At 35.3% G+C, this 21,870-nt stretch overlaps 1 protein-coding gene across 1 annotated transcript in view; it reads right to left on the bottom strand.

Moving 5' to 3' along the window:
* Positions 1-1,037: 1,037 nt before the first annotated feature.
* RERG (RAS like estrogen regulated growth inhibitor) overlaps positions 1,038-21,870 on the bottom strand; it is a 168,723-nt gene continuing 147,890 nt past the window's right edge. The window contains exon 8 of the mRNA XM_073789016.1: positions 1,038-1,252. Within this exon, the coding sequence (XP_073645117.1) occupies positions 1,238-1,252 (15 nt within the window). The 3' untranslated portion in view covers positions 1,038-1,237. The remainder of the gene's footprint in view (positions 1,253-21,870) is intronic.

The following is a 21,870-nucleotide window of genomic DNA, read 5'->3' as shown; positions in this document are numbered from 1 at the left end:
CAAAAAAAAAAAAAAAAACCTCCAAATCCAAGTTTTGACTACAAACAGGAAGTTTTCTTTGTGGGCCTCAAGACTCTCTTTCCCTCTGATGCTGTCCTTCTGTATCAGTGTGACCCCAATGACTCTCCTGTCACCACAAACAATGTTTTTGGAGGGGAGATTTTGAGCAATTCTTGGAGCTAAAGCTGTAGTAATTGTCACTATATAAACATATGTAATACATGTAATACAAAACCTAAAAGTGACACTACCAAAATAGAAGTTGTGGTAGGGTAGTGAGGTTACAGGATTTTATTCGCCCAGGAATTTTGAAAATAATATTCAAATTTAGAGTTTGGAGCTTAGTGTATTTTATACCTTATTGCTTTGATAGGAGAAAAAGATGTAACTGGGATTTCAGTTGGCCCCATTTACCCTCTTCCAGAGAGAAGGGAACACAGGACTTTTTATGGAAGTGTGGTCTTCTGCTCACCTCCCCACGTTCCTTCCCCACCAGGGAGCAATGAGGGAATGAATTTTCATGACTGCAAAAGACAAAGAAGGAAAGGACAGCTCTGGCATAGTGGGAAAATGACTGTATTTTGAGGCAGGATGCTTAGGTTCAATCCCTGGCCCTGGAATTACTAACAATGTAATTTTGAACAAATCACTTTATATCTCTAGCTACAATTTTCTCTTCTATAAAACAGAACGTTTACCTCTAAAGCGTACCTTGTTAATTTCTTCAGTGGTGCACCTACATCTCTCATGTTAGGGGAGAGTCATTTCCTAAGTGCAGATAAATAGCTGTTCACACTTGATGGAATTAATCTCTGTGCATTAGTGATGAAAACATTTTATGCATTGGTTCCTGAATTTGCCCAAGCATTGGAAGTTTTAAGAGCTGAGATTTAAATCCATCCCAAACTAAGTGAATCAGAATTTCCATGGGCAAGATCCAAGGCTCATCTTTTCAAAAGCTCTTCACAGTGATTTTGATGATTGGCCAGATTTGGGGGGACCAGTGCTTTTCAAACTTTAAGGTGCGTGTGATTCACTCAGAGTTCTTGTTTATTTGGAGATTTTAATACATGGACCTGGGGTGGGGACTGAGACTCCGCATTTCTGAAACCCTCAAGGCTCAGCTCTCAGGGGACGCAGATGCTGTAGACGGGGACAGGAGCACCACTCTTTAGGTAGCGAGGAGTTAGATCTCCCTTTGGGTCTTCCTCTCTTTGGAAGGGCAGGTCACATACTGTCAAGGAGGTTCTTTCTAGGAAAAGAGAAACATGACTTCAGCCCAGAGACCCTTTTGGTTATGAGTATTTCAAATGGTAAAGGAACCATAAATTATTTCTGGCAGGACTAAAATATAAATGCTTGAATGTGTAATTAAAATGTCAACTTTAAGGAGCTGTTAAAAGAAAAAAGGCAGTTGATCAAATATCATTCCTTGTTTCTATGAGATATTCTGGAAGATAGAGGCAGGAGTCATGGTTTCTTTTGCAAGTTCATAGATAGGGAAACTCGATGATTATAACAATTTAGAATCAGACAATGCTCCAGGTAATAAAATTCCATTTTTATTGGAAGATTTCCTCAACAATAGATACTTACTGGGAAATTCCATGTTCAATCATTTAAATTCAGACTTCTCATAAATACTGAAATGGGGTCAGGAAACATTTTAAAAAAATCTAAACAAACTTTTAATGTTTTAAATTAAGTAAACATTAAAAGCAATCTCACTTGATGAGTTTATCAGGATCCAAGGTCTCATCTTCAACTTTGTGTGTTCAAGACACTGTATTATGAAAGTTAACCATAATATCAGGATTATTAATTTACACTAAAAATAAAGCTGTTTGGTATAACAATTGTTTCCTTCTTCTAATCAATATATATTTTCCTATAGGCAAATTGATGATGATGCTATCTGGAGGCATGGTTTCAGAATGAAGGAATTAATTATATGATCTAAATACTTAATATCAAGTTCTGATAATTTGCTGCTTCGATCTCCATACCAGAGTTGCCTTTACGATAGGTAAAACGCACACCTCAACCCATATGAACGGATACTGTCCTCAGTTGGGACTCTGGCTATAGTCTACCAAAATGGTGGCTCCATGCTGAACACCAGCCCCACTGTGCAAGGTGCGTGGGACTTTTGAGTCCATCAGGATACTCTAATCTTGAGACAGTGAACGACAAAGTCAGTGTTTCTTATTTTACGCTTTTATTCCTGATCATCACAGTCTCTCTTCCTAGTCACACACTGAACACTACTTTTCTCTTCCTTTGGGAGAATAGAAGAAAATTGATCATAATTTTCAGTTTATGGCTAATTATGGCCATGTTTATTTTGTGATATTTATTATTTTCCTTTACCAGCCCCCATGCCCAATTCCATTTTCTTAACCCCTCAGTAGGTACCCACCTTGTATTTGTCATATAAGTCTTTCCAATCTGCCTTCCATAACGTGCTTTAATCTTTGAAAAATATAAGGTGTGATTTTCTTTCAGTTTAATACATATAAATTTAATGCTGTAAAATAAAAATTATAATTGCATTTGTTTTCTTACCATTTTCACACAACATTTATGTTTTGATGACCATCAATGTTCGGAAGTCTAGTTCATGGCTTCTGTCTGTTGCAATAATAATTCCACTCTATGTATTAATATATATCGTTACTTAGCCATTCCACTGGTGAGACCATGTTAGACCATGTCCACCTCTGTTACCATGAGCACTACTCAGTGAATATCTTGATGCACTCAGCATTTTGACTGAGTTTTTTGGTGTATATGTCCAAGAGTAAAATCGCTGAATTAAAAGATATAAGGACTTTACATTTTCTATTGGGTTTCCAATATTTTCTTTCCTTATTTCAAGAGTTCCTTGTATATTCTCAGTATTAACTCTTGTCAGTTATAAAAATTACAAATACTTTCCCCAGTCTGTCTTCTATCCATTTACTTTGTTTAAGATGTCTTTTATTTAAGAGAAGTTTCAATTTTTCACGTGATCTAATGTATATATTTAATTTTCCTCTTATGTCTTGTACTTTTAGGATGTTAGATAAGACATTTTACACTTGTAAAGTTACAAAGATATTCTCTTGTTTCTTCCTCTTTATTATTTTACATTTAGATTTTTACCTATCTAAATTTTATTTTAGTGCATGGTGTGAGGTAGCTATCCAAATGTATTTTTCTCCATATAAAGACCAATTATACTAACAGCATTTACAAAATCACTTCATTCCCTCCCATATATCATATATTAAGTCAAAAGTGTACAAATGAATTCTGTTCTTGTTATCTGTTCTTGTTCCAGGGGCACTATTTTAATTATTTGGCTTTGTAATGTTGCTTGCATGCAGACATATTTGTTTATCTTTTTCCAAAATGTATTAGTTATGCAGGGATTTTTATTCATTAGTATCAATTTTTGAATTAATTTGTTAAATTCCTTCTTTTCAAAATTTTCTGAGATTTTAATGTAATTTCATGGAATGAATAATTCATAAGTTATTTTAGAAGAGAACTGCTGTTCACACATACACACACACGCACACACACACACACACACACACAAAATCTTTTATATCCTCTAATAAAATATTAAACTTTTCTCCATAAAGGTATTATGCTGTCTTTGCTAGGTTAATTCCTAGGAACTTAATAACTGTTGAGGAATATTATTTTTTAATTGTTGATAGAGGAACAGAACTAAATCTTGTATGTGGCTCTTTTATTAAGTAAAAAAAATAATTTCTTATGTTCAGTAGTTTATATAGTAATTCTCTTGGGATTTCATTAATAAATAATATCTATTTGTCATTATAGCTTTATTTATGTTTTATTTCATTTACAAGACCTACAATACTTTGTTGAGGAGTCACTGTAATGGCAAAAATTCTTACCAGGTGCCTAAACTTATATAAAGTTTGTCTAAAATGTTTATATTATGGATGTTTGGAAGAAAGCCATAAGGCTAAGGAAGTTCTATTCATAATTTTCTAATAATTGTCACTATTAATAGATTTTTAACATTGTAACAGGCTTTCCTTCCTCTATTTGATATTTTTCTCTTTCATTCTGGTAACATGGTAAATTACTTTGACAGATTTTCTGATGTTTAACCTCTTTGTATTATTGAGTTATACCCTATATTACTACACATTAAAAAAAGAAAAGAAACATTGAGGTATATGGAGATTGATTCTAGTAATACCTTTTTTCCCTGTTAGTTTGAAAATGGTTACAATAAGATATTAAACTTTAAAAAGTTAAATAATGACCTGTTCAATAATAGGGACTTAATATTTTATTTAGGAGTTTTACATCTACGTGATTTTTCTTTAAATAAGTTAATATCATTAGTCACTCTCTTTTATGGCAGGATCGTTCATTCTCTGAAAGGTAATTTTAAAAATTTAACCTCAAATATATTATAGCTTTATTTTTTAAGGCTTAGAGGGAAATCTTATTTCTCTGATCTCAACCCATTGTCACTTCACATATGCTCTCAAAATTCTATTAAAAGCATACTACTTGGAGAATGCTTCCCCTTTTTTTTGGCCTCTTTATGGCAGAAGCTGTGAGATTTAGAGCCCTAAGATAAATAAAGCAGGGTAGCTTTTTAAAAATCTTTTAAATTCTTGTTTTATAAACCAGACAGATACCCTAGCTTCTGGTAATGGCAGAGTAGCTTAGTCAAGTTAGTTCCTCTAAGATAAAAAGTGTAAAGTGTGGACAATACATAAAAGCAACTATTTGAGGGCACTGGAAAGTGACCAAATGCAGGCTAAAGGGAATGTACCCTTGAAAGATGGAAAATGCAACAGGTTAAGATTTGGAAATTTACAGCTTTTTGCTTGAGCACATTTCCCACAAAACTTGGAGTAGGAGACAGCCATAGCTCATTGAAAATATATGAATTAAACCTTCCACTCAAAAAGTTAGAAAAAGAACATCAAAATTAACTTTACAAAAAGCAGAAGGAAGTAATTAGTAAAGATAAATGCAAAAACTAATAAATTAGAAAACGAAAACTAAATAATTAATAAAGAAAATATCAAACATATTTTTGAAATTATCAACAAATGGAAACCACTTTTCTAGTTTAGTTAAAAAGGCAAGCTCTGATGCACAAATACATGATAAAAAGTTGGGAAGTGCATAGCAAGACTAAAGAATTTTAAAACATCATATGACTACTTTATACATCTTTTGGAAAAAATTGTGAACCTAAATGAAGTAAATAAGTCTTTAGGAAAATACAATTTATTAAAAATGACTGCAGTTGAGATAAGACAGCAGATTCAAGAAGACCAGTCTCCATAGAAATAATAGAGAAACTTGTCTAATAGCTTCCCTGCGCAAGAGCACTTGTTTAGATGATTTCACAGGGAAATTCCATTAAACCTTTAAAGAGCCAGATAGGCTCAATGCTGTTTAGGCTATTCCAGTACATTAAAGAAAACCTTTCCAAAATCTTTTATGATGTAAATATAACATTAGTACAAATATCAGACAAAAACGTCACAAAAGAATGACCTATTATGCTTATACTGAGTCAATATTATCAATTATAAAACCATAAAGCACACAGAATTCAATATATGCTACCTTTGTATTCAATAAATTTATTTCAGCAATGCAAGGATGGTTTAATATTATGGGTTCCATTAATCTAAATTGTATATTGATACATCTAAGGAGAAAAATTATGTGGTCATTGCCATAGATTCTGAAAATGCATTTCACAAAAATCAATGCCTACTCCCAATTAAAATAAAAAATATAAGAATAAAACAATACAACATGTATACTCCAATGGCAACATTTTATTTAACAAGAGTGCCTGAAACACCAGACATATTTCTCCCACAGTCAGAAACAGGAAAAAATTTCCTAAATCATTGATAATATTTAACATAGTACCAGAAGCATTACTAATAAAAGCAGACTGTTAAAAGTTATTAAAGACCTAAGAGTTGAAAAAGGAAAGGTACTGTCTATATCTACAGATAATGTGATTGTATATCGAAAAAATGCAAATAATGGAAAACCTTCTACAAAACTAAGATTCCTTAATAAAGCAGAAGAATACAAAACTAATAACTCTATATCTATCTCTCTCTCTAAATAGGCTTATACTTACAAACAGTAACTAGTTAGAAGATATAATGGAATAAAAAATCATTTAAAATCATAATAAGAAATACAAAATGTGCAATCTGTTTATGAAGTAAGTTTTAAAACATTCCTGAAAAACATAAAAATTGACTTAAACAAATAGAAAGAGATACTGAGAACATTTAATACCATAAAGATGCCAACTCTTTCTAATTTATATATTTAATAATAGTTCTAATAACCATACCGAAAAGTTTTTTTCTTGAACCATATAAATTGATTCAAAAGTTCATATGGACGAGTAAATAAGCAAGAATAACCAGAAAAAATTTTAAATAGAAAAAGTTGAGGGAAATTAGTTCCATTGTGTATTAAAACAAAATATAAAGCCTCTATAATTAAAGAAGTAGGAAATTAATGAACAGGAAAACTAATGGAATAGAATAAAGAAATTACGAAGTAGGCCATGAATATGGTAATTCTGTATATGATAGATTTAGAAACTCAAATTTATCAATTAAAAAGATGAACTTTTTTTTTTTTTTTTTGCGGTACGCGGGCCTCCCACCGCTGTGGCCTCTCCCATTGCGGAGCACAGGCTCCGGATGCGCAGGCTCAGCGGTCATGACTCACGCGCCCAGCCGCTCCGCGGCATGTGGGATCTTCCCGGTCCGGGGCATGAACCCGCGTCCCCTGCATCGGCAGGTGGACTCTCAACCACTGCACCACCAGGGAAGCCCAAGATGAACTTTTTAATAAAAAGTATTGGAACAACTAGTTAGCCATTTGGGAAAAGGTAAAATTATTCAGATCATACATTATAAACTAAGAAAAATTCCCAAAAGATTATCAACACAAAAATGGAATTGTACAAATTCTGGAAGAAGGCATTCATGAATTCCTTTTTTGACCTAGGTATAGGGAAAACTTCCAAATAGTAACTCAAAATGCAGAAGTGTAAATGTTGATAAATTTGACCATATTAAAAACAGGGCTTCCCTGGTCGCGCAGTGGTTGAGAGTCCGCCTGCCAATGCAGGGGACACGGGCTCATGCCCCGGTCCGGGAAGATCCCACATGCCGCGGAGCGGCTGGGCCCGTGAGCCATGGCCGCTGAGCCTGCGCGTCCGGAGCCTGTGCTCCGCAACGGGAGAGGCCACAACAGTGAGAGGCCCGCGTACCGCAAAAACAAACAAACGAACAATAAAACAAAAAACAAACTTCTGCATGGCAAAAAATCAAGAGACAAATGACCCACTGGGGAAAAAACTGTTGCAACTTCTCTCACAGAAAAGGACTAATGACCCTAATGTATAACAACATCCTAAATATCAAGGAGAAATAGAACAACTTGATTTTTTAAATGGGCAAAAATACAGATTTCTCAAAAAAGAATGACAATGATCTTGATGAATGAATATGAAACAGTACTGTTCAACCTTACTCATGGTAAGAGAAATGAAAATTAAAATCACACTGAGATACTGTTTCTCGCCATCAGTCTCACAGCATATTCTGTTGGTGTGTTCTGGGTAGACAGGCCTTCTCATACTTTGCTAGCAAGAATGCAAAATGGTATAACTCTTATGTAGGAGAGTTTGCTGCAGTTTGTAAAATTCCCACTAAATTTCCTCCTTTGATTTAGCAATCTCACTTTTGGAAATCTATCATAAACATGAATTTTCAAAAATGAAAAATGATATATGCACAAGGTTACTCATTATGGCATTATTTGTAATAGCAAAGACTAAAGAAAAAACTTGCGTGGTTATCAATAGGCAATTGGTTGAACAATTAGAGTACAATCACACAATGGAACACTATGCAGCTTTTTAAAGGATTAAAGGTATTAGAAGATTGTGTACATTTAAGTACAGTCATCTCCAGAAAATATGGTAAAGTGAAAAGAGCAAGGTACAGAAGAGTGTATATAGAGTGCTCGCTTTTGTATAAAAAAGGGAAATGGGAAAATATATGTATTTACAAAAAGAAACACTGGAGGGAAATTTGGGGTTGATGTATGAATTCTTTGAATATACCTCTTTGAGTTGTGGGTTTTTTAAAACATCTTTATTGGAGTATAATTGCTTTACAATGGTGTGTTAGTTTCTGCTTTACAACAAAATGAATCAGTTATATATATACATATGTTCCCATATCTCTTCCCTCTTGCGTCTCCCTCCCTCCCACCCTCCCTATCCCACCCCTCCAGGTGGTCACAAAGCATTGAGCTGATCTCCCTGTGCTATGCGGCTGCTTCCCACTAGCTATCTACCTTACGTTTGGTAGTGTATATATGTCCATGCCTCTCTCTCGCTTTGTCACACCTTACCCTTCCCCCTCCCCATATCCTCAAGTCCATTCTCTAGTAGGTCTGTGTCTTCCTGTCTTACCCCTAGGTTCTTCATGACATTTTTTTTTCTTAAATTCCATATATATGTGTTAGCATACGGTATTTGTCTCTCTCTGACTTACTTCACTCCGTATGACAGACTCTAGGTCTATCCACCTCATTACAAATAGCTCAATTTCATTTCTTTTTATGGCTGAGTAATATTCCATTGTATATATGTGCCACATCTTCTTTATGGTATTTTTTTTAAATATAAAAATGGTATGTCTTTTGGTAAGAAAATGTCATTTGTGTTATCATTACTATTGTCATTACTATTATTTTGAGATTCATTCTAAAGTAGATAAAGATCAAATCTCCTGGAGTCTGGGATTCATTTTAAAAATAGAAAATCTTGTAATAAAAGAAGGTATACGGAAGAGAGGAAAGAAATATGACCAAGTGTTGATGTGGGTACTTTGACTCTTTATTTTTGCTGTACTCTGTATTTTTGTGTTTGAAACTTTCTTTAAAATAGATATCACCCTGTAAGACTGGCCAGAACATGGGGACTGATACAAGAGGCCAGCAGGAAGCTAGGGAGCAGGGGTAGAGACTGACCACAGGCCCAGAATGCTGCCTGGGAATGGGACTGCACACCATGCAGGCTACTGAGCATAAAGACGGCTAAGCCTGGCCACTGCCACCAGGGAGAGAGTGAAGGGAATCAGCTGCCGGTGAGGCAGCGAAATACAGAGAAACACCAACCTCCCAGACAGAAGTAATCACTGGAAACCAGGCCAGAGCTGGTCTCAACAGACCACATAATTGGAGGCAGGAAGAGAATGTTGCCAAGCTTAATATGAAGTTTGCTCCTTGTTTGATTATTTCAGGATAAAATAAAATCAACGAGTAGTTATGTATTCAATCCATAATTGAAGCAATTGTTTCTGGCATTTATTCAATGTGAGAGGAAACGATGTATGATCGTTATTCCCTTATAATAATTTCTTATACTACATTGAAATATGTGACGAATACTTCTCAGATTCATGAATACTTCTACTCAGATTCAAAACTCAGAATTCTGTTAGCGTTTCCTTATGTTCCTTTTGCAATCCTTTCATTAATTTTCTTCTTGTTTTCAAGTCTCAAGACCTACATTTTAATTACAGAGCACGTTGAAATACCATATAAATATCAGTACATTTTAAATGATAGGAACAGGGACCCAACACAACACAAGAATTCTGTGCATTAAATAGGAATCACACGGACTGATGTGGCATGAAATTGACCTGCGACTAAAGATATTGGTTCAAATGACACTGGTATTTTCAACAAAGTGAAGCTGTCTGTAAAGAAGTTATAGTGCTATGTCCTGCATCCAGAAAGGGAAAATGATCTCTCTCCCTTTTATTTTATTTTTTTCTTTTTAAAATGGGAACACAGAAGTCTGGAGAAGAAGCTTTGCTGGTGTAAAATCCTTGTCAGGCTCGGCAGGCTTGTCAATTGGATTAGCATGTGGGAAGGACTCCTTCCAAATGTGCAGCCTCAGCCTCCATCTGCAAGACAGGACTTTTCATCCTTCCACTGGCTCAAATTCAGCAACGTCTTCCTCCATGGAGTGTTCACTTACCCATCTTGATCTCTTTTCCTTGCCTCTTTTTAAAATTCAAGGCACTATGAAGCCCCAGCAAATAAAGCTTCCTCGAAGTTTCTAGGCTAGGAGACAGAGTTTTCCAGATGGTTCTTATTTCTTTGCTTCATGGAAATGGAAAGTTGCAGATAGCTTTTCTCTGCTTAAGCATGAGAAGTTACATATAGATGAGAAGAAGAAATGAGGGAGGGGAACCCAAGTAATCAGTCTGTTTTTATTGTGTTTAGAAATAAGAGATAGGCTCTGTTAAATATTTGTAGGTGTGTTCTTGGCCATTACACCCTCAGTGCTCCATTTCTGGTGTATACATGTTGCTCACTGAGGCATTTGGTGTATGGAGGTTACATTTTTTCTTGCAGGAGTTAATAATCGACTTTTTTAATCCTTTGCTCAGTTTTCTATGTACTATCTAGAAAGTTTAGAAGGTGGGGGAAAGCCTTGAACCTCATGGTGCTTCTGAGGGCATGGCCTTTGGAAGCACCAACAGCAGCTTCATTTCTGGAATTTTCTGAGAGTAGCTCTCCAGCTGGCATGTATGTAGAGTCAATGGGGGAACCCTTCCTAGGAGACAGGATTCACAGGCTGCATGTAGCGTATAGCTGCAAAGCCTTGGGATCTTACTGGGATGCAGAAAGGGATAAAAAGGCTGCAGAGAAAGAAGGGTAATAAGTGTTGCTTGGAGAAGTTGCATGTTAAAAATGGGAGAAGCTCTACTTATAACAAGCACCAGTGGTTCCATGAGAGAGAATTTACACCAAATTCATGGCCAGGGTACTAAGTATATTTTCTAAGGGAAAATGGAAATTAAGACTTTTTGAATATGTGGGAATCAAGGGACAAAAAGAAGGCTTATGGAGACTGAAATGTCTCAAATGCTCTGTCTGAGAGAGAAAGCAGTGCGTATGGATACATTTTACCCCCAGGATGCAGAAAGCGTATTCTGACAACTTCTCAGTGGGCAGTTTCTTAGAAATGAGTTTCAGCTCACAGATTGTGAGCTTCAGACTGTTGTTCATAGACGGAATGGCATCCTGATCTACTGAAAGCAAGACATTTCTCCCTTTATCTCTTATACTTCCTGTCTACCATTCTTTCCAAGGTAATATTGGTACTTTCGTAGGTATGGGTAGTCTTAAATTCTGGAATACAATTTTTCCCCCTAGGAATATACCCACAGGGGTCAAAGACTTGTTTTACAAGTTTTATGGGTATGAAGACAGTGATGTGATAGCCTGTATCCTATTCAGTGTGACTGGAAAACACACGAGTTTTAAAGTTGAAATAACAACAGTTGGGGAGTCGCCAATGGAAGACAGGAACCAGAGGCACCCAACTGCTGAAGAAACCCAGATTCAGTGAGCATCTTCTGAGCTGAGCTAAAGAGAAAACTGATTTTGAGTTTAAATTTTTTAGTGCATGAAAAGGATATTCCACTTAGGAATTTAATCTCTCTGGCAACTTCATATTTAGACAATCTATGTTATTAATTTTTAGCGTATTATATTATTTGGGATATGATTTATGTTGTCACATATAATTTTGGATGAATTATAGTGAATAAAGTTACTAGGGAATTTGAAATGAGAAATTCACATCCTTATTTTCTCTTCCCTTTAGATGGAGGGTGGATAATCAGAGTCTGTGCATTCAGTGGGTCGTGTCTTTTTACTAGTAAGTAGGGTACTTTGCTTTAATCGAGGAAAATGACACCACTCAGTCAAAAAGGCAGTTGAGTCTTCTAGTCCCCTTGAGGAAAGAGAAAAGGACTTTTCCTAGAAGGTCCACCTGTTCCAGCTAGCTCTGTTCCAGCTTCTTGGCCTGCAATTGGGTAAGTTCATCAGATCAGCCCTACCTGTTTTTGATGTCTGCAGTTTGGGGTTGGGGAAAAAAATGGCCTACTGTGGTGTTAAAATCAATTTTGCCAAAGAACATTGTGCTTTACGAGAGAAATGACTTCTTATTTGCAGCTGTTTTAAGAGAGAGGAATAGAGTAAAGATGTCTTTGCTCCACTGTGTTTAGTTATAAGTCAAGGTGCAACTTCACCCTAATTATTACCTCTAGTTCCCCAAATGCCAGAGGTGGTATAGTTCGGTAGTTAAAAAAGCAAGGGTTTTGGGGCTGGACTGCATCGGTTCAAATCTCAGCCCAGCTGTCTTATAACCTAAGTAGTCTACTTGATGCCTCTCTGCCTCAGTTTCCCCATCTGAAAAGTGGGGATGATATTTTTTGCTTTGTCCTGTTGATTGAATATGTTAGTTCAAATTAAGTGTTGAGAACAGCATCATAATTCATCAAAAGTCAGCTATTATCTTGGTATTGATGAGTAATACCTGAACTAGTGAGAGTACTGTGTTGCTGCAATGGTGCTTCACTAACATACTTTTAGCCAGAGTAGAAAATACTCTAAGGTCGATTCTAGACCCCCATTAAAAGTGTTTGTTCATTTAAAGACTTATAAGGAATTTTAACTTTCTTGAACATTTGCTATATGTCTGGCACCGTATTAAGTACTGATATCATTCTGTTTATTCCCTACAATTCTAGGACATATTATTTCCTAATTGTATATATTGGAGGGAATATTTTTGCATAGTATATTATTTAAAAGACTTAGAGAAGAATCACTTATATAGTTTTTTTTTCACATTTAAGTGTTAATGTTATTAATTGGATTATCAGAGTATTGACTTTAGGTATTGGAACATTCGTTTTAGGTATTGTATAGTAAGGTTTTCCCACTAATCCACCTATGCTCCAATCTTTTGCCTTACCCCATTGCTCATTTTTATCCCCTCAGGCAACAGCTGTTATAGCCTGGTAGCCTAAATAATATTTCCTAGGCTTAATGTGTTGTAAGCTACCCAAATATTTTTTCTTTAGGGTAGAGCGCAAACTAAACCTAGTTTGACTGCAGGTGTTAAAACTTGTGGGTCTTGGCAGAATCAACAAATTCTTGATGCTGGTGGATAAGCGGAATGCTTGGAACTCTACCCCTTGGGTAGGTTTGTGGCTTGGGAAACTCAAAACCTGTAAAGATGGACGCATGCCAGTCCTTTGAGGTAGAGGCTTTGAATGTTTCTATAGAACCTCTGTTGACCAGCTTCACGGCTCCAATGGCTGCCTGCAAAATAAATAAATAAGGGCTGATGTGCTGTACAAGTTACAAGTACTGTAACTTGCTTATCATGCTAGTTTGAAAAGTGAATGTGTGCATTCAAAACTTGTCACATAGCACACTGTGAATTCCTTTTGAGTCTGGACCATTGTGAGAGAAAATAACTCAAATTTATCTTGGCAAGAGTTCCAGTGTGTACCTGTGATTTGTAAAATTATTCTTATCTGCTTTGCTACAACAATGTCATTACCTGGGTTCCTAGCTATTCATTTACAATCAATTTTCATTATCTTCTGTCACCCTTTTCAAGATTACATGGTAATTACAGAAATATAAAATCATTCAAGTAGACTGAATATTTCTTGTTTATAAATTTATAATATCAGTGAGTAGATAAAAATATCTGCCCAACAGGAATTTATAGTTTAGATAACAGGATAACATGTAAAATATGGACAACATACAGGGCAGTATATAAGTATTCAATGTGACAAATTTCATAGACAAGGCATGTGATCAGATAAAGCTTCGTGGAAATGGAATGGCTTGAAGGAAAAGCCCTGAGGAAGGTTTTATGTGTTTGGCGAGATTATTGTCATATGGGAATGACTTGAACTAAGGTATTGTCATAGGATTAAGTTAGGTATGATTGCTAACAATAAGTAGATATGTCAACTGGAGGAAAGGTTCTAATAACTGAGTGGAGATGAATAGATGGGTATAAGAAGAATCGAAATAATTCTTAGGTTTCTGAGGATGGGCCATTTATTCTATTGCTCTGGATAAATTGTGACCTTATCGACACATTTAAGCTCCTGTCACAAATTGATCTGTTGCAAATTCCCAGTTGTCAATGTATTAAAATGTAAAATATATAAAGAAAAACCCCAAGAAACATAAATATCCAGATTTTTGCAGTACAACGCAATGTCCTTTTAAAAAAAGTTTGTTGTAATTGTGCATTTAATTCTGACAGCAGTTCAAAACACGAAACCAGGGCTTCCCTGGTGGCGCAGTGGTTGAGAGTCCGCCTGCCATTGCAGGGGACACGGGTTCGTGCCCCGGTCCGGGAAGATCCCACATGCCGCAGAGCGGCTGGGCCCGTGAGCCATGGCTGCTGAGCCTGCGCGTCCAGAGCCTGTGCTCTGCAACGGGCGAGGCCACAACAGTGAGAGGCCCGCATACCGCAAAAAAAAAAAAAACAAGAACACGAAACCACATGTTTTCCTACCCTTCCCCTAAACCTGGGACTGCAGTACTAAAGAAGTATGCTAATTACTTTTACTATTAAAGTATGCTAATTTAATTTTACTATTACTTTCTCCTCTCAAAGTTATAGTAACAGAGACTTGATCAGTTCAGCCTTTCCATGACATTGTGGGTAGGGGTATGAATTATGGAAGCAAACTGCCTTAGTTTGAATCCTGGCTCCCCCTTTTTCTGGCACTCTTGACTTGGTCAAAATATTTAGTTTCTCAGTCCGTCTATACTGTTATCTGTAAAATGGAAATGATAATAAATATCTACATCTTGGGATTGTTCTGAGATGCAACTAATGAATACATGCATTTTAAAAAGTGCTAGACACAAAGTAAGAACACAAATCGTTATATAATTATGGTTAAGCATTACCTATTTTAGTTTTCTGATATATATATATATTTTAATCACTGAAAATTTACTACTATACAGGCTTAGAAAACTCCACCCTATAATATACACACCTTTATGGAATTGCGGTGGTTTTCCATTGCTCTGGATAAATAGTGCCCTTACCTTCAACTATCATCTAAAATGTATATTCTACTGGACACAAAGACTTGCTTTGCTACAAGACTCTTAGCATTTTACCTTGTTTCCCATTTGCCAAGGAGGGAGAAGGAAAAACAAAAAAGGATTTTCTCCCTCCCCTCTAATCCTTTTTCATGACCTCCCACCCCCAACCCTGCCACACACATAGACATACTGGCACTGATTTATCTTCAGGAGAATATAATAAGAAAACATGAATCAGGACTTTTAGTCTTCCACATTTGAACTTTTGGCCACAACTTTAAACAAATTTGGCATATGTTAGCCATATGTTTAAATGTCAGCCAAGTATTTAGTGTCTAATATTTGAACATAAACTGCAAAGTTTAGAATTGCAGTAGAAAATTCCCTTTTTGTTCAGAGCTGGACTCACACAGTGGAGTTTTATGTTGTATGATTTGAAGGGCACCAGACAGCCTTTTTCCTGTGTCCAAACAATATCCCCTTTGCCCCTCCTGTTCTCAATGTCCCTTCCTTTGCTGATTATTTTTGGGGAAAATGAGAAAGACTTGCATGCTAAAGCAAGTTGGAGTACTTTCTGTCCAGGGAAGATTAGGAAGCACGAAAACAACCAATACATTGGAACACTTCGGTTGAGTAACAGAAAAGATGGGGAAAAAAAAGAGAGATGGCCCTGAATTAATCTTTGCTCGTATGATTCTCTTGCTTAAAGAGTTTCTGTTTTCACTTATTTCTAAAATTCTTTGAAGGCAGATTGTTTCAGTATATGTCCCCCCTATGTTATCAGGTAAGTCATGGTTATATTTTTAAAAATGAAACCATCAAGGCTGTTAAGAGCAAAAGAGCATTAGCTAGATCCAAGGACTATGCCAATATAAACAAGGACAGGCACATTTTCCTTTGACAAATGATCTAACACTTAATGTCCATGATATTGAATGAAAAATATATTCACTGAATGGAAAACAAGGGTAGAGTAACTACCCACTGTTTAAGCATAAATTATACCTTTGTTTCTTCAAAAGTGATGCTGTTTATTTCTCTCTCTTGTTGTTGCCAAATAAGTGCAAATATAGAAGGAAATTCACAAAGTATCTGCAAATCCCATATTCAGCTATGAGAGACTGACCTGACCAAATATCATGATTCCATATGTTTTATTTCCGTTTGTTCTCTTGCACCAATAATTAAGAATGACAACAGACTAAGATTTTTCTTATTTCAATTTAGCCTTTGGAAAGCATTTGTATTATTGGTATAAGTGTTAATTTATAACATATCTATTGGTCTTATCTCTATACTAACCTGTTTTTTGGGGTCTTAGGACTCTCTTTGTTTTGTTTTGTTATAACTTTAAGCTAAGGCTGTCCTGACTAGGATAGGGCAACAGACTTTTTGAATCATTATGTTCTCATGCAGATAGAAGAGATTTTTAGTCAACTGGCTACATGTAATCTTTCAGCCACTTAAAGAAACACTGCCATACATAGGGGACTGACTCCATGAAGATTCTTAAGCCAAGGTATGATAGGTTGGCTTTGCTTTGGGGATATGAATTATTTATAAAATGAAGAAAGGGTAGACTATAAACACTATAGGTTAAAAAATTCATTCAGCTGTGGATGTGGTAAAAACAGAAATAGAAACCACGGGTCTTGAAGTCTGCCTGACTTTGGTTTAAATTTTAACCTCTGCCAGTACTAACTTTAGACAAGTTACTTAAATTTTTGAATGCCAGTTTCTTTTCTGTAAATGGAGATACGAAAGTATTTCTCGAGGGCTAGTGTAAGGGGGTAAAACAATAAAGCATGTGAAATAAAAGTTGGTTGTAGACCATCAGTAAATAGTAGATACTAATATTAAGGTTATAGATTTCTAAATTTTCTTTAATCTACTTACTATCACCATCATGATTATTCTATACATTCCCTACTTGCTTTTATCCTTGCACTTGATGAATTAGATCTCATTATCCCGAAAATGTGTAAAAACAGATTCAAACTATTTTTGTCAGCCTTCCTTTTTATAAGTTTGCTATGTTACCCACCTAAGGATATTTAATAATCAAATAGAATTCTCCAAGCCTCTTGCTTTGTAAAACATTCATTGGGGGTACTGTCCCATTGACTTTGGGTATCTTCTAATAATTTATCTTATTTTAACTTAATAACTTGGTGGAGATTTCTGTTGGAATCTTTCTTCAATGGCTGTTAGTTTTCTAAATTCACAGGACATCCCATGACTGACATTGCCACCTTTATGGAAAACAATATTTAAGCATCAATCAGATATATATATAAGTATAAGTAATGTACCTTTTAGTAGGATTTATCACTTGCATTTACTTTAGGCCAGGGAAGGGAGCAGTACCTCAATAATTCAATTCTCCATTTTGAAATAGATTCTGTCTTCATGACTGCCTCATGTCCTATCAAAATTATTTAGTGTGTTTGTCAGAATGAAATTAAGAGTGATAAGAATCTTTGTTAAAATAAAAATGACTAAATTAATGTGAGTGATAAAAACTATTTTAAAAATTCAATTTAGATCCCAAGGAGCTCAGTTTGGGAGGATTTATTCAAACATCTAGAGGATGGTTCAAGATGTTGTCTTGAATCATCTTGTCTCTTACATTTTAGGCACATAAATTGATATTTTCATTAAGGTTCAGAGCTAAGTAGAAGTAGCTACCATGGGCTATAGATTTAAACTACATATTTTCTAACTTTAAACAATTCTTAAAAAATAAACTGTTATTCCTGTTTAGAGAATTTTATATTTTAATTTATTTTACATATGGAACAAACTTAACATGGATAAAAATAAGACTGATCTATTCAAATTTTGGTTTTACCTCCATTTTCTTATTTGGAATATTTCCTTCTGATTCATTGTGGGTCAGCTCTTCTACTTCAGGGATTTAAATTCTTGATCTTTAGGCTTTTGATATTAAAGGCTTTTAGGTTTGCTGTTTCCCTTAATAAGAGTCCTTTCTGTGACCATAAACTAAAAGGGCTCTTTGTAGTTTACTTTTTAAAATATTCCCTCTCATGTAAGATCGCTCATGTTCTTTTATGTTAAAAAAGTAGAAATTAGTCACTGCTACACAGGATTTGAAACCTTGAGTATATCTTTTTTTTTCTTGTGGAGCCGTTTCTGTTACTTTACTCAGTAACAAATCATAACATTTGTATACTGTCTCACTTATAAATCACTTCAATATTCTCATTTGAACTTTATAATAAGCCTATGAAATAGTAGAACTGTTTAGTGAACGCCTGGCCTGTAGTAGGTTCTTAAACATCGACTGAATGAAATGTAGATATTAATGTCTTATTTTTTAAAATAAGTATTTGAAGCTCTGAGAAGTTAAAATGATTTTTTAAGGTCACTAGGTAGAGTTTGGACTCACTTTCAGCTTTTCTAGGTCATAGGGCAAGGTTCTTTCAATCGTATTATGGCTTTAGTTTTTGTTATTGGTTTTTAAGGTAAAATTTACAGAGTGAAATGTTTAGATATTTAGTGCACAGTTTGAGTTTTGAGAAATGCATTTATCTGTGCAACCAACACACAGTTAAGATATTGAATATTTCTGTTTCCCCAGCGTTCCTTGGGGACTTTTCCCGTAACTCCCATTCCAGGCAATTTTAACAGAGAAGAGCAAACCTGACTCCATATTGAATCTATTCCTTTAGTTCTAACTTTTGAGCTCTTGTTACCTGTTCCTTAGCCATACTGACGCTGCACCTTTCTTTAAAACTAACAAAAAAAATTTTTTTAGTTTTAATTTTTTTAATGTTTATTTTTAATTTATTTGTTTTCTTATTAGTCATCTATTTTATACACATCAGTGTAGACATGTCAATCCCAATCTTCCAATTCATCCCACCACCACCCCTACCCACCCCGCCACTTTCCCGCCTGGTGTACATACATTTTTTCCCTACTTCTGTGTCTCAATTTCTGCTCTGAAAACCGGTTCATCTGTACCATTTTTTTAGGTTCCACATATATGCGTTAATATACGATATTTGTTTTTCTCTTTCTGACTTACTTCACTCTGTATGACAGTCTCTAGATCCATCCACGTCTCTACAAATAACCCAATTTCATTCTTTTTTATGGCTGAGTAATGTTCCATTGTATATATGTACCACATATTCTTTATTCATTTGTCTGTAGATGAGCATTTAGGTTGCTTCCATGACCTGGCTGTTGTAAATAGTGCTGCAATGAACATTGGGGTGCCTGTGTCTTTTTGAATTATGGTTTTTTCTGGATATATGCCCAGTAGTGGGATTGCTGGATCATGTGGTAATTTTATTTTTAGTTTTTTAAGGAACCTCCATACTGTTCTCCATAGTGGCTGTATCAATTTACATTCCCACCAACAGTGCAAGAGGGTTCCTTTTCTCCACACCCTCTCCAGCATTTGTTGTTTGTAGATTTTCTGATGATGCCCATTCTAACTGGTGTGATGCCCATTCTAATTGCAGATTTGATTTGCATTTGTCTAATAATTAGTGATGTTGAACAGCTTTTCATGTGCTTCTTGGCCATCTATAGGTCTTCTCTGGAGAAATGTCTATTTAGGTCTTCTGCCCATTTTTGGATTGGGTTGTTTGTTTTTTTAATATTGAGCTGCATGAGCTGTTTATATATTTTGGAGATTAATCCTTTGTCTGCTGATTCGTTTGCAAATATTTTCTCCCATTCTGAGGGTTGTCTTTTTGTCTTGTTTATGGTTTCCTTTGCTGTGCAAAAGCTTTGAAGTTTCATTAGGTCTCATTTGTTTATTTTTGTTTTTATTTCCATTACTCTAGGAGGTGGATCAAAAAAGATCTTGCTGTGATTTATGTCAAAGAGTGTTCTCCCTATGTTTTCCTCTAAGAGTTTTATAGTGTCCGGTCTTACATTTAGATTTCTAATCCACTCTGAGTTTATTTTTGTGTATGGTGTTAGGGAGTGTGCTAATTTCATTCTTTTACGTGTAGCTGTCCAGTTTTCCCAGCACCACTTATTGAAGAGACTGTCTTTTCTCCATTATATATCCTTGCCTCCTTTCTCATAGACTAGTTGACCAAAGGTGTGTAGGTTTATCTCTGGGCTTTCTATCTTGTTCCATTGATCTATGTTTCTGTTTTTGTGCCAGTACCATATTGTCTTGATAACTGTAGCTTTCTAGTATAGTCTGAAGTCAGGGAGTCTGATTCCTCCAGCTCGGTTTTTTTCCCTCAAGACTGCTTTGACCATTCGGGGTCTTTTGTGTCTCCATACAAATTTTAAGATTATTTTGTTCTAGTTCTGTAAAAAATGCCATTGGTAATTTGATACGGATTGCATTGAATCTGTAAATTGCTTTGGGTAGTATAGTCTTTTTCACAATATTGATTCTTCCAATCCAAGAACATGGTATATCTCTCCATCTGTTGGTATCATCTTTAATTTCTTTCATCAGTGTCTTATAGTTTTCTGCGTGCAGGTCTTTTGTCTCCCTAGGTAGGTTTATTCCTAGGTATTTTATTCTTTTTGTTGCAATGGTATGTGGAAGTGTTTCCTTAATTTCTCTTTCAGATTTTTCATCATTAGTGTATAGGAATGCAAGAGATTTCTGTGCATTAATTTTGTATCCTGCAACTTTACCAAATTCATTGATCAGCTCTAGTAGTTTTCTGGTGGCATCTTTAGGATTCTCTATGTATAGTATCATGTCATCTGCAAACAGTGACAGTTTTACTTCTTCTTTTCCAATTTGTATTCCTTTTATTTCTTTTTCTTCTCTGATTGCCATGGCTAGGACTTCCAAACTATGTTGAATAATAGTGGTGAGAGTGGACATCTTTATCTTGTTCCTGATCTTAGAGGAGATGCTTTCAGTTTTTCACCATTGAGAATGATGTTTGCTGTGGGTTTGTCATATATGGCCTTTATTATGATGAAGTAGATTCCCTCTATGCCCACTTTCTGGAGAGTTTTTATCATAAATGGGTGTTGAATTGTGTCAAAAGCTTTTTCTGCATCTGTTGAGATGATCATATTGTTTTTATTCTTCAATTTGTTAATATGGTGTATCACATTGATTGATTTATGTATATTGAAGAATCCTTGCATCTCTGAGATAAATCCCACTTGATCATGGTGTATGATCCTTTTTATGTGCTGTTGGATTCTGTTTGCTAGTATTTTGTTGAGAATTTTTGCATCTATATTCATCACTGATATTGGTCTGTAATTTTCTTTCTTTGTAGTATCTTTGTCTGGTTTTGGTATCAGGGTGATGGTGACCTCATAGAATGAGTTGGGAATTTTCCTTCCTGTGCAATTTTTTGGAAGAGTTTGAGAAGGATGGGTGTTAGCTCTTCTCTAAATGTTTGATAGAATTCACCTGTGAAGCCATCTGGTCCTGGACTTTTGTTTGTTGGAAGATTTTTAATCACAGTTTCAATTTCATTACTTGTGATTGGTCTGTTCTTATTTTCTATTTCTTCCTTGTTCAGTCTTGGAAGGTTATACCTTTCTAAGATTTTGTTCATTTCTTCCAGGTTGTCCATTTTATTGGCATAGAATTGCTTGTAGTAGTCTCTTAGGATGTTTTGTATTTCTGTGGTGTCTATTGTAACTTCTTTTTCATTTCTAATTTTACTGATTTGAGTCCTCTCCCTCTTTTTCTTGATGAGTCTGGCTAATGGTTTGTCAATTTTGTTTATCTTCTCAAAGAACCAGCTTTTAGTTTTATTATCTTTGCTATTGTTTTCTTTGTTTCTATTTCATTTATTTCTGCTCTGATTTTTATGATTTCTTTCCTTCTGCTAACTTTGGGTTTTGTTTGTCCTTTTTTCTCTAGTTCCTTTGGGTGTAATG

The sequence above is a fragment of the Tursiops truncatus genome, chromosome 11 (assembly GCF_011762595.2).
Source record: "Tursiops truncatus isolate mTurTru1 chromosome 11, mTurTru1.mat.Y, whole genome shotgun sequence".
In the NCBI taxonomy this organism is placed as follows: Eukaryota; Metazoa; Chordata; class Mammalia; order Artiodactyla; family Delphinidae; genus Tursiops; species Tursiops truncatus.
Note: the sequence above shows the minus strand (reverse complement) of the source record. Positions and strands in the feature narration are given on the sequence as shown.